This window comes from Gorilla gorilla, chromosome 10, assembly GCF_029281585.2.
Source record: "Gorilla gorilla gorilla isolate KB3781 chromosome 10, NHGRI_mGorGor1-v2.1_pri, whole genome shotgun sequence".
NCBI classification, from domain to species: Eukaryota; Metazoa; Chordata; class Mammalia; order Primates; family Hominidae; genus Gorilla; species Gorilla gorilla.
The window spans coordinates 44,413,534-44,425,355 of record NC_073234.2 but is presented as its reverse complement, the minus strand read 5'-3'; the positions used below and the strand labels follow the sequence as shown (position 1 = coordinate 44,425,355).

General features: G+C 47.5%; 1 protein-coding gene across 1 annotated transcript; it reads right to left on the bottom strand.

Moving 5' to 3' along the window:
• Window positions 1-228: 228 nt before the first annotated feature.
• On the bottom strand, window positions 229-11,544 carry SDR9C7 (short chain dehydrogenase/reductase family 9C member 7). The gene is made up of 4 exons (XM_019038092.3): window positions 11,097-11,544; window positions 7,328-7,586; window positions 6,488-6,651; window positions 229-1,137 (listed from the first exon to the last, which is right to left on the bottom strand). Exons 1-4 carry the CDS (start codon window positions 11,395-11,397, stop codon window positions 920-922), a joined length of 942 nt encoding a protein of 313 aa, XP_018893637.1. The 5' UTR covers window positions 11,398-11,544; the 3' UTR covers window positions 229-919.
• Between the last annotated feature and the right edge of the window lie 278 nt (window positions 11,545-11,822).

The window sequence follows — 11,822 nt, the reverse complement described above, 5'->3', positions numbered from 1 at the left end:
TGAATCAGATTTTCTAATATTGGCACAGGAGTCTGTATTTTTTAATTGACTGGGTGATACAAGGTACAGCCAAGCTTGTGAAGTATTGGATGAAGACCTCCAGGGTCCTTCATAGCTCTAAAAATTTGTATTCTGATTTCTATTCCTCCTATCGCTGTTTGTCCTAACTCAGCTACTAGATATTGTGCTAAAACAAAGCAAAGCAAAACACAAAATAAACAATAAAAAACCAAGACCATGATTTAATCATCTTTATATTCCCCCAGCACCTACAAAGTGCCCGGTAGGTAGTAGGCACTCAATAAATATTTGAAAAATTACTTAATGGTGATTAAATAAATGAATGTTATTTCATGTGGATCCCAATAACCTATAGATAGAAGAATCTAAAAAGAAAGAAAATATTTTAAACTTTTGTCTGATTTAATCTTGCACTCCCTATCTGCCCTACTGCATACTTCAGTAATGGGTTATGTGAATGAAGTTATGCATATTGAGGGACCCAGCAGGAAGGTGGTTAGATTCTCCTGGAGGCGAGATTATCCCACAGTATTTCTCAGTGGCAGTGATAACTGAAAGGGGCTCATGATTCCACAGGAGCTGGTTTTCTTCTCCATGGCTTTTCCAGGACCAGAAAAAGCTGTATCCTGATTGGGTGACAGATGTCCTTGGAGCCATTGCTGCAGATCGCTGAACCTGCAAAGACCACCTCAGGTTTCTGTGGGGTCCCAGAGGGTGGCAAGAGGCATTCACCTTCTGTTAGAAGTTACTGGTAAATTCGACAGCAGTGGGTGTCAGCTGAGCCAAGCTTCCTTTGCAGCCAATGCCCCCAGGATATCCGATACCACCTTTTGTGACCCCACGGTCCTTCCTTCCTCCCCCACTTCTAGGCTCCACTGACCCATTGATCCTCCCCAGTTTAGACACTGTCCGCTGGCCTTGGAAGGTACCGGCTTAGGATGAAATCTGTCACAGGGGTGGGCAACTTAGCCAGAGGGATGTAGAGGAGTTTGGCATCCAGGCCAGGGTTGTAGCGGATGCGAGGGCTCCGGGAAACAATAGCATGCTCCATGCTGTTGATGACGTCTCTGACTCTGGGCTCTGCCACCTGCATTATGTTTTTTAACTTGTCAGTATCTGTTTGAGGGCAGAGAGGGGAAAAAGGCTCTGTTATTCTTCATAAAAGATGGCTTCTTCCGAATTCCGTCCAAGTTCCCTTTCCATCAGATCCCTGATCTAACATTTCAGGCAGGTCTGCCACACCCTCCAGGTGGTCCCTTATACAAACACACATTTATAAGACTATTATAAATAATCTTAGCCTGGCCAACATGGTGAAACCCCATCTCTACTAAAAACATAAAAATCAGCTGGGCGTGGTGGCACATGCCTGTAATCCCAGCTACTCGGGAGGCTGAGATATGGGAACCACTTGAACCCAGGAGGCTGAGGTTTTAGTGAGCCAAGGTCACACCACTGCACTCCAGCCTGGGAGACAGAATGACACGCTGTCTCAAAATAAATAAATAAATAAATAAATAAACAAACAAACAAACAAATAATCTTATTTATCTTTCTGAATTCAACAATTGTGCATTGAAGTCCTACTATTGCATTAGACTGGTGATGAGAAGAACTGTGCACATTTTTCTGATAACTGTGCCACTTATTAGTTATATGACTTTGAGCTTAAACTTTTATTATCTATAAAATGGAGCTAATACTATCTTTCCTAAAGTTTGGGCATAGTGGCTCAGGCCTGTAATCCCAGTACTTTGGGATGCCAAGCCAGGCCAATCACCTGAGGTCAGGAGTTCAAGACCAGCCTGGCCAACATGGTGACACCTTGTCTCTACTAAAAATACAAAAATTAGCTGAGTGTGGTGGTGCGTGCCTATAATCGCAGCTACTCAGGAGGCTTAGGCATGAGAATCACTTGAACTCAGGAGGGGGAGGTTGCAGTGACCCAAGATCGCGCCACTGCATTCCAACCTGGGCAACAGAGTGAGACTCCATCTCAAAAAATATCTGTCCTGGAGAATAACAAAGATGATTAACAGCAGGGTAGACACTGGGGGAGTACAGAATAGCAAACGTGATGGGAAGACAGCCCTTTTTTTTTCTTCTATGTACTTCCTAGAGTTCCCACATTTAAACAAAAACATGCAGGAGAAAATATTATTTAAAAATAGTAATACTGCCCCTACCTCAGTCATAAGGTCACTGTGGACTCAAATAATCTAAGGCATAGACAAGCACCTCGTGGGGCCCTCACAAATGTGAGGGGCTGTTCTGTTTGCATTGACCCACAGGGGTGGAGATGGGGACAGAGCACCCAAATGGTACAAGTCTGCCAAAGTTCATGACATAAATGGGAGAAGGGCCACACCACACACCCACCAGGCCCTCATCTGCATCCTCACCCCAGGACAGGGGGATTCATGCTTCATTGAGAGCCCTGAGGACTCCAGGGAAAATGGTGCTTCAAAGTCAGACTGCCCTGATAAGGGATGAAAACTCGAAAATGGAGAGGAAGCCAAAGCTGCCCTGACTTTGAGAACGGTCCAGGCAGGCAAGGAATTCACCTGCTTGGGGCCAGGACCCTTGTGGGTGGTTGGTGAGAATGGGGCAGCGTCACTTCAGTCCCCTTCACCCCAGACTCCGAGAAACTCCATTTTCTGTTTCCTGGAAAGAAAACTGATGCAGGGGAAAAGCCAAACTACATTTTGGGATCTCAACAAGAGCCACACTAACTTAAAGCCAGACTGTCCATAAAGCAGTAATGTCTTAGGAAGCCACACCCTGACCTCTGACCATAGAGCTGGCACAGAGGCCACCAGCAGCAGGGCTGAGGGTCGAAGGAATCGTTCAGGATGCCCAGGGGGCTCTCTCTGCCCCCTTGGCGCCAGGGAAACCTTTGTGGGCTGAGGACATGGAGCAAGCTGACATGGTGAGATGGGCTGGAGACTGGGTTCTGAGAGGTGGGGAGGGCTTGCACAGGCAGTGGGGTGGGAGAAGTTACCCCAGACATGGGGAACAGTATGAGGCACTTGCTTTCATTGTTTTCTCAAATAGATATTAGCTGCCATTCAGTGCTGGGCACCCTGCTAGGCATGGAGTAGGAAGGGAGACTGAAGGACCCATCCAGACTTGTCACTCTCCTTCACAGTGAGGAAGGACATAGGCTTTGGAGTTGGGCACCTGGGAAAACGTTTTTGTTATTGGGAGAATTAAGCAGGACAAAGTCTATAAAGTATCAGGCCTGGTCCTAGGGGTTACAAGCTAGGGTCCTATTTGGTCAGTCACAGCAACTGGCTGAGTTTGTACTCAGCGATGCTCTAGGACTACTCCTAAATATCTCTTCTGTCTGTCACATAGCCATCCCGCACCACCAGAACCATCATGACTTACAACTTCATGTCTTTATCGTTCCTTCACTGGGTTTCCGCAGTAGTCCCCCAGGTGGACTTTTTATCCTTCCCACGGTGACACAAATCTGATCCTTCATTTCAGAGCCATTTACAAGGCTCTCTAATGCCTTTAGGGTAAGAGCCATGCTCCCTACTATAGCAATCAAAGCATTTTATGATCTAACTCCTAATCTCTCCCCTCCTCAATCATCACCCACAGCACTCCTGCCAGACTATAATGGCAATGGCAAAGGTTTGTTCAGCTCTTACTGTAGCAGAGCTGAGTACTTTGCATTTCTGTTTAATTCTCCTAACAATCTATGAGAGAGGAATTGTACTTTATAAATGGATAAACAAGTTTGGAGAGCTATACAACATGATTAGAGGGACTGCTGGAATACAAGCCTGAATCTGCACTGCCTCCAAAAGCATACAATGCTATGTCAGGTCACTAAAATGTTGCTCACACCCTTCCTCTTGTGTGAAACATCCGCCATCTCTTTCCCTTTTGGTGTACTCCTATTCATCCTTCAAAACTCACTAAGGCATTAACTGTCACCTCTGTAAGGCTTCTGTGGCAGCAGAATGAAGTCTGCATTGCTGCTTTGTTTTGTACGCATGTCCATTATAGCAAGATTCTTCATGTGGTGGTGTATTTGCTTTCACATCTTCCCTGCTAGTTTCCTGGAGACTGTCTCATCTCTGAATCCCAATAAACACTGGGCAACTGAAGCAAAAATTCTAGTATAACCACTTGGGAAAACGTTTATCTAAATGTAGTTGACCACTGCCTGAAAATTTTCCTCTGAAATTATTGTGTGGACTACAGGTGAATTGGCCTAAGATATTTTATAAACCCAATCCTTACTATTCTTTAGTACAATACCAGCTTTTGGACAAGGTTTTTGGAGGAGTTTGCCTTTATACATATTCTTTCATGGACCACACTAAAGATGCTACAAGCTCTCTTCACCCTGAGTGCTTACTTAGAAAATGACTTTGTGAGGTTTCCAGACACTGGCTGAACCCATTTCACCCCAGCCTCCGAGCAGCTCCACAAATAATTTGAACTACTCTTTGCTAAGAATGATCACACAGAGGATAAATATTCTTCCCCACACATGCTAACATCTTCTCTCCTTGTTCCCAACAGCTGCAGATTTCCCTTTGGGGACCTATGCCTCCCCCACACTGTGTCCATTGGTCTGGGCAGAGCACACAGCCCAGCCTGAGCCAATCACACCTTCACATTCCCCTGGGCGCAGTGATTGGTTTAGGGTTGGGTGCATCTTGTGGTCCCCCATGATGCGGTCACCATAGGTCCTCCAAGTCGGAGTGTACATTAGGACTTTTGGGAGAGGTACTGGAAATAACTCTCCTATTTTCCCAGCAGACCTCACCCTAGGTGGAGGTGAAGAGAGGCTGCAGCAATGTGGCTCCCACAGGGGAGAGAGCTTAGAGACTGGAGTCAGTGCAAAAGAAGCAGAGCCAAGAAATGGGTGGAACCAGGTCCTAGCAACATCATTTGCAGTCTGGGTCAGGTTGTACCTGAAGCTTATCTTGCTCAACTTTTTAGTCAGGTGAGGCAAGAAATTCCTTTTCTGCTTAAATAATTTGCATTGGATCTTCTGTCACTGAGTAAGTCCCAACTAGTGTAAATCCTTAGACATTTTCTTCTCACAGAATCCTAACATGTCTAGCACTAAAAGATGAATTTATCTAAGGAGTACTCCAAACATTTTTCCCTGAGGCTTCCCTAAATCAATGAATGAAGACACCTCCATTCACCATGTTCTTCAAGCTGTAAAGCTAACACTCACCCTTGATAGCTTCCTCTCCCTCACCCCTTAATCCTCAGTGTGCTTTGGTGCTCTAATTTATTCCGTATACCCCAGCTACCTCCCATTGCTTCCCACCTGCTGGTTTCTTTAAAGTTCCTCAAATGGAGTTTTCTGCCTCAGAGCCTTCCTGCAGAAAAAAAGTCCCTACGCATCCCGTCTTTCCCCTTCCCAGCAACACCTAACTCTTATTCCTCCTCAAAGTCAACTCAGAAGCTCTCCCCTTCACCATAGTCTGAATTGGGACCGCAACTTCCTGTTCCATTCTTCTTTCACAACCCTGTTTCTCCTCTGTAGCACTTATCCACATCTACCATAAACACATGTGTTTTTATTAATATTTGTCTCCCCTACTGGGCCATAAGCTACAGGCAGTGAAGGGCAGGCATACTGCTGTGTCTGCTCCAGCTCTCCAGCCCCACACAGGCTTGGGACATGGCAGCCTTGCATGCTTTGTATTACTGATTCAAAACAAAAACAAAAAACAAAAATGCAATAAAGTGTGTATGTATTAAGTGAAAAAAATGGCTGTCTTGGCTTTGTGCTCTGTTGACGTATGACGTCCAGCAGACAACTTTCGTGGCACAAAGTTTTGGGGCAGCAGGATGAACAGCTGCCGTGTCCCACCTCTGCCCTCCAAAAACACCTATGATTCACAGGAGACCCTCAGCTCAGGGAGAGAAAGAGAGTTGCCTAGAGACCCTCCCTTTTAAATCCCCATGTGCTCATTTTCTTCTTTATTAACAAGCACTCAGAATGTGCAAAGTACTTCACATATACTAACCCTCATAGCAACCCCATGAGGGAGGCACTATCTTTAGCTCCCTTTTGTAAATAAGAAAACTGAGGCATGGGAAAACTAGGTAATAGGTCCAAAGTCTCCTAGCTGGTAAGTAGTAGAGCCAGGATTTGAACCCAGGCAGTCTGGCTCCAGCAGCCATGCCCTTGATCTCTTTGCTGTATTTATCTCAGTGCATTTTCACCTGATTCCCCTGCATCATGAAGCTGTGGGGGCAGGTGCCAGGAGTGGGCTGAATTGCCCTTAACTCCCCGGGCCGCTCCAGAAGTGATGATTCTGCCACTTGCTCTCTATTCTCAAACCCCAGCTCTGCCACTATGTGACCTTGGGTCCTGAACTCCTCTGCATTTTGTCTCACCATCTGTAAATGGAAAGCCAGCTAATGACCCCAAGACCCACTCGCCCCCCTCAGAGACCCCTCTCCTGCCCCAGGAACTTACAGATGCGGAAATAATCCTCTCCGTAGCTGTCCCGGGTCTCCTGAGGCAGCCTCTCCCAAAGCTTTCGCATGCGTGACTCCAGGTTCTCCTTGCCGAGAATGGCTGTCCGATAGTTCCCTGGCTCAATGATGCAGACCTTCACCCCAAAGTAGTAGAGCTCACGCCTGGGAAAGAAGAGTTGCAGTCAGTCTGGGCCCCAAGATGACAATCATCAGGGAGAGTCACCTCTGGATGGGCTGGTCTTTCAGGAACCTAGAGATGCTTCTCCCACCCCTGTACTTGGCCCTGGCATTGCCTTTGTGCAAATAAGCCCTTCCTTAGGGAATCAGCCATTTCCAAAACTGGCCCAGCAGTCTCTGGGCAATTTGCATTAGGCATAACCAGCGGGAAGAAGTCAATAGAGAATCTAGGCCAAAGCCTTGCCTCCCACCAGGTCCCTCCCATTAGCAACCCCTCACTCAACACCCACATGGTGAATGGCGTGGATCTACACAAGGCCTGCATGCTCCTCTAAGGACCTCCCAGAGGTGACCTGTGCCTCCAGGCCTGTCTGTCTGTTTGGGGGACTCTCCCTCCTCTCACAGGCCCAAACAGGGTTTCACTCACCCTGGTGCCTGCCGCTCAAGGGAAGGCCCACCTGATGCCTTGTATTTCCACCCTACCTCTTCTCCTCATCCCTGCTCTTGGTCCTTGGAGAAAGCACCTTGAGGTCTAACCTTCCTTCTGCTATTGTGTTAGCTTCCTGTCTGTGGAATTCCCCTGCCCACATGCTGTCACTCCCAACCTTCTCTAATCTCTGGGATTTTCACCCAGAATGGTTTAGTACCAGGGCCCAGTTACCTTATGCTGTCAGAGAAGGCCTCAACGCCAAACTTGGAGACGCAGTAACCACCACCAATGACAGCCACACGACCACCAGAGCTGGACATGTTGACAACCCTGCCCCGGGCTCTCTTGACCATGGGCAGCATGTGAAGGGTCACTTCGATCAGTCCCACCAGGTTCACATTAATCACCTTCACAAAGTCCTCCTTGGTCAGCCATTCGTTGGGACCACTGGGCAGGCCCACACCAGCATTGTTCACCAGGGCCCAGAGGCCTGGGGATGAGATGAACCACACAGAAATCATCAGTGGGCCTGGGAAAGAACCAAGTTCTGCTCCCGACCGGCTCAGGGCCCTCAAGGATGGTTGAGCAGGTGCACAAGACATAACCCGGTCAGGCTATAACATAAAAGGAAGGTGTGTCTTTTACTAACTCGTTTTCCCTGAAGGGACACTTTTTCCTGATTCACATAAAGTCTGCCGGCTAGCTGGCGCTCTGTACCAGCTACAGTCGAGGTGTTAGGTAACAGCATTTCAGCTATCAGCTTTGGGATAAGAGTTTCATTTTCATACCAATGAATTAATGTTTAGATCCCTTCCCCATCGTACTTCTCCCTCTCTATTCACTTAAGTATAACCAACCGCATTTCACATACTACCAAAATCAATCCGTTCATTCATTCATCTTCACACATTTATTCATGCATTTATCTAGACTGTGACAATTACAGGGTGAAGGAGGCCAGGTGCAGTGACTCACACTTGTAATCACAACCCTTTGAGAGGCTGAGATGGGAGGATCACTTGAGGCCAGGAGTTTGAGACCAGCCTGAGCAACAGAGTAAGACCCCCGTCTCTACAAAAAAAGAAAAAAAATTAGTCAGGCATGGTGGTATGTGCCTGTAGTTCTAGCTACTTGGGAGGCTGAGGTGGGAGAATCACTTGAGCCCAGGTTACAGGTTACCTTGTTCGAGGTTACAGTGAGCTATAATGGTGCCATTGCACTCCAGCCTGGGTGACAGAGTGAGACTCTGTCTCTAAAAATAAAATGAAATAAAATGATATAAAATAAAATAAAGTAAAATACAGGGCAAAGGAGACATAAAATGAACAACACAGCATCTTATCCCTCAAGGAACTCATAAGCCTAGAAGGAAATAATAATATTTATAAATAAATATATAAAATATTTAAATAAAATAATTATGGAAAATGTGATGAGGGCTATCCTTGAGATATTTCAATTAGGTTGGTACAAATGGAAAGAAATAATGCTAAGTGTTGTCATTCAACTCTGCAGGGGCCCAGGGTTGAAGAGCTTCAGATCCAGTCCTGGTTTTACCTCCAGCCTTGACCAAGTCACTTCCCTCTCTGGGCCTCAGGCTCTTCATCAGATTGGACTAAAACAGTTGTTTCCAGGCTGCATTTTGCAAGCCTTCTAGGGGGAGGAAAATGCAGGAGAAGCTCTCCTTTCATTTGTTTTACATATTGGGGTTCTAAAAAAATTCCACCAGAGGGAGGGTGATGCTAAAGACACACTGTAAACCCCTCTAAACACTCCTCAAGGACCCCTTCCAGCTCCTTCATGCAAGGATTCTCCAAGTCCTACTGCCTGGTGATTCCCACCACAGCCTCAGCCTCAGCATCCCCAAGATACTCTGCAGGCGCATCCCACTGTCTCCTGAGGGCAGGTCTCAACACAAACATAAATCCTAGTCCACCCCTCCCTCTAGGGCTGGGGTCCCCACCCAAGCCATGCCCCTACCCAATCTCCCTGCCTTTCTCCATTCAGGAGCAATGAGAAAGCATGAAAGAACTTCCTCTCCCATCCCCCTACCCACCCCAGTTCCCAGTGTTTCTTAGACCAGGATATTGCCAAGTGGCTTAGGCAAATGGTCCCCCAAAGATGTCCCCATCCTCATTATCTCTGGAACCTGTGAATCTGCTGGATTACATGGGAAAGGGGAATTAAGGTTGCAGGTGGAATGGAGGTTGCTAATTAATTGTCCTTAAAGTTAGGGAGGAAGCTAACACAGGGAAATTATCCTGGATTAACCTGGTGAGCCCAATATAATCACAAGTCCTTCTAAGTGGAAAGAGGCAGAAACCGGAGAATCAGAGAGCTTGAGAAAAGTGTGAAAAAGACTGGGCCCAACCTTGCGGGCCTTGAAGATGGAGGTAGCAGGCCAGGAGCCAGGGGATGCCAGCTGCCTCTGGAAGCTGGAAAAGGCAATGAGACGGATTCTACAGCCTCCAGAAGGAACACAGCTCTGCTGACTTTGATTTTAGATCAGTGGGGCCTATTTTAGACATTACTCCTCCACAACTACAAGATAATATGTTTGTATTGTCTTCAGACCCTACAGTTGTGTTATTTGTTACAATAGCAACAGGAAACTCACATGCTAAGTGAGGTATTAAGGCAAGTGGCTCAAGGCTGAATGTAGGGAACCGGCTGAGACAGCCTGCTGAAGACAGAGGCTCACTCTTGCTGAATTATTAATTAATTAGCTCACTCAAATCTATTTATTCAGTACCTTACTAGGTGTCAGACATTATTCTAGGTACTAAGGATGTACAGTAAATAAAAGGGACAAAAATCCTTGTCCCCAGGAAGCTTTATTCTAGCAGAGGAAACAGACAATAAATAAGTAAAATCTATTGTACGTTGACTAGTGATAAGTGCTAAGGAGAAGAATCAAGCAGGGAGTTACTGTCTGGATCCCCCTGGCTCCAGGGCTCTGTTGCCCTGACCTGCGCATGGGCTCCAGACTAGTTCCTTTAGGAGGGAGGACTTCCTCTAGTCTGCTGCTTCTGCAACTCAGCCATCCTGTTCCTCCTGTTCCTGGCCCCACACCCTGTGTGCTGGAAGTGCATAAGGCAGGTCCCCACACAGTCCTGGGCCAGCCCCAGTCCACAGCTTCCTTTCCCAATAGGAGCAGCCACTGTGACATACATACTTGCCCTGAAGTCAAATCAACGCCCACCATGATGTCAAGAAGAGACCAGATCTCTTTCTCCCCTGCCTGACATAGTCAAGGAGACAAACTGCACCCACTCATGGTATCCAACCTCCTGTCTCATTCCCCCTCCCCCATCCTGATCCCAACAAGAAATGTGTTTTTATTTCCCCAGGAGCTGATGGTTAGGACTGCTGAAACATCAGAGAGGCACATCCTTTTTTTTTCTTTTTTTTCTTTTTGAGATGGAGTCTTGCTCTGTCACAAGACTGGAGTGCAGTGGCGCAATCTTGGCTCACTGCAACCTCCGCCTCCCGGGTTCAAGTGATTCTCCTGCCTCAGCCTCCTGAGTAGCTGGGACTACAGGCATGTGCCACCACACCCAGGTAATTTTTATACTTTTTAGTAGAGATGGGGTTTTACCATGTTGGCCGGGATGGTCTCGATCTCTTGAACTCATGATCCTCCCACTTCGGCCTTCCAAAGCGCTGGGCTCATAGGCGTGAGCCACCACGCCCGGCTAGGCACGTCCATTTTTAGAGGTTTGGACACACGGAACACATCTTCCCCCCTCACTTCCTATTGAGACCTCTTTCCTGTTTCTCTGAGTTTCCAGGACAGAAAACTTCCTTGGGAAATCACCCCTTCATGTGAACAGGCCAAACCATGCAGTGGCTTCCAATCGGATTGAGGCAGGGGCCTTTCCCCACGTCACCCCTCCCACCCAATCTGGACATCAGGGTCTCTGATACTGTCAGATGCTTCGGGAGAGAGGAAGAGGAAGAAGGAGAAACCAAGAAAGCCAAAGAATGTAATTCGCCCCACCTTGTTCGCCCACTTTGTCCCTCACCCACTGGGCCGCCGCCTTGATGCTTTCACTCTTGGTGACATCCAGTAGGGTGGTCTGCAGCCGATAGGAGGTATCCTGCTGAAGTTTCTGGGCTCCCTCCTCAGTGAAGCAAGCAGCCAGCACCTGCATGCCCCGATCAACCAGCTGTTTGGCCAGCAGGTTCCCGAAGCCAGAGTCACAGCCTGTGATGAAGACGTACTTCTCTGAGAGGTTGCCAACCAGATTGCAGTTCTTGAACCAGCGATACATAAATGAGAAGTCTGTGAGGGCCGCCATAGGGCAAAGGGAATGTGATGGCCAAGAGGGACTGGGCTCAGGAGACAGCAGGGAAGAAGCTGGTCCTCTGAGCCCTAGCAGGCAGTCTGCAGGAACCCACCTGGAAGAAGAACTCTCCTTCCTCCCACAGCTTGCAACAAATCTAGGTCCCTGGGTGAGCCACGCTGTAATTTTTATAGGTGGATGCATCACCACAGCAATTAGCCCAGATGCAAGAAATTCAAGTCCAACCTGAAGCCTTGTCACCTCTGACAGCCCTGGTAGCTGCCTCCCTCTCTCCCCCTGCCCCGATGGGTAAAGCTGCCAAGAATTGGAAATAATCCACTTGTAATGTTGGTGATGAGTAGTGGCTCACCCAGGCGGTGTAAGGCAGGCAAATGAAAGATGAGGACTCACCCCAGACAGCTCCCCTAGAAATCCTGTCC

What these genes read in the sequence shown, in the direction of transcription:
- SDR9C7 (XM_019038092.3), bottom strand. Translation starts at nt 11,397, where the DNA reads ATGGCGGCCCTCACAGACTTCTCATTTATGTATCGCTGGTTCAAGAAC. An exon ending in GGACAAAGTGGGCGAACAAG is followed by an intron (nt 7,587 to 11,096) that starts GTGGGGCGAATT and finishes TCTCATCCCCAG; the next exon opens with GCCTCTGGGCCCTGGTGAAC. An exon ending in AGAGGATTATTTCCGCATCT is followed by an intron (nt 1,138 to 6,487) that starts GTAAGTTCCTGG and finishes GCCCTCAAACAG; the next exon opens with ATACTGACAAGTTAAAAAAC.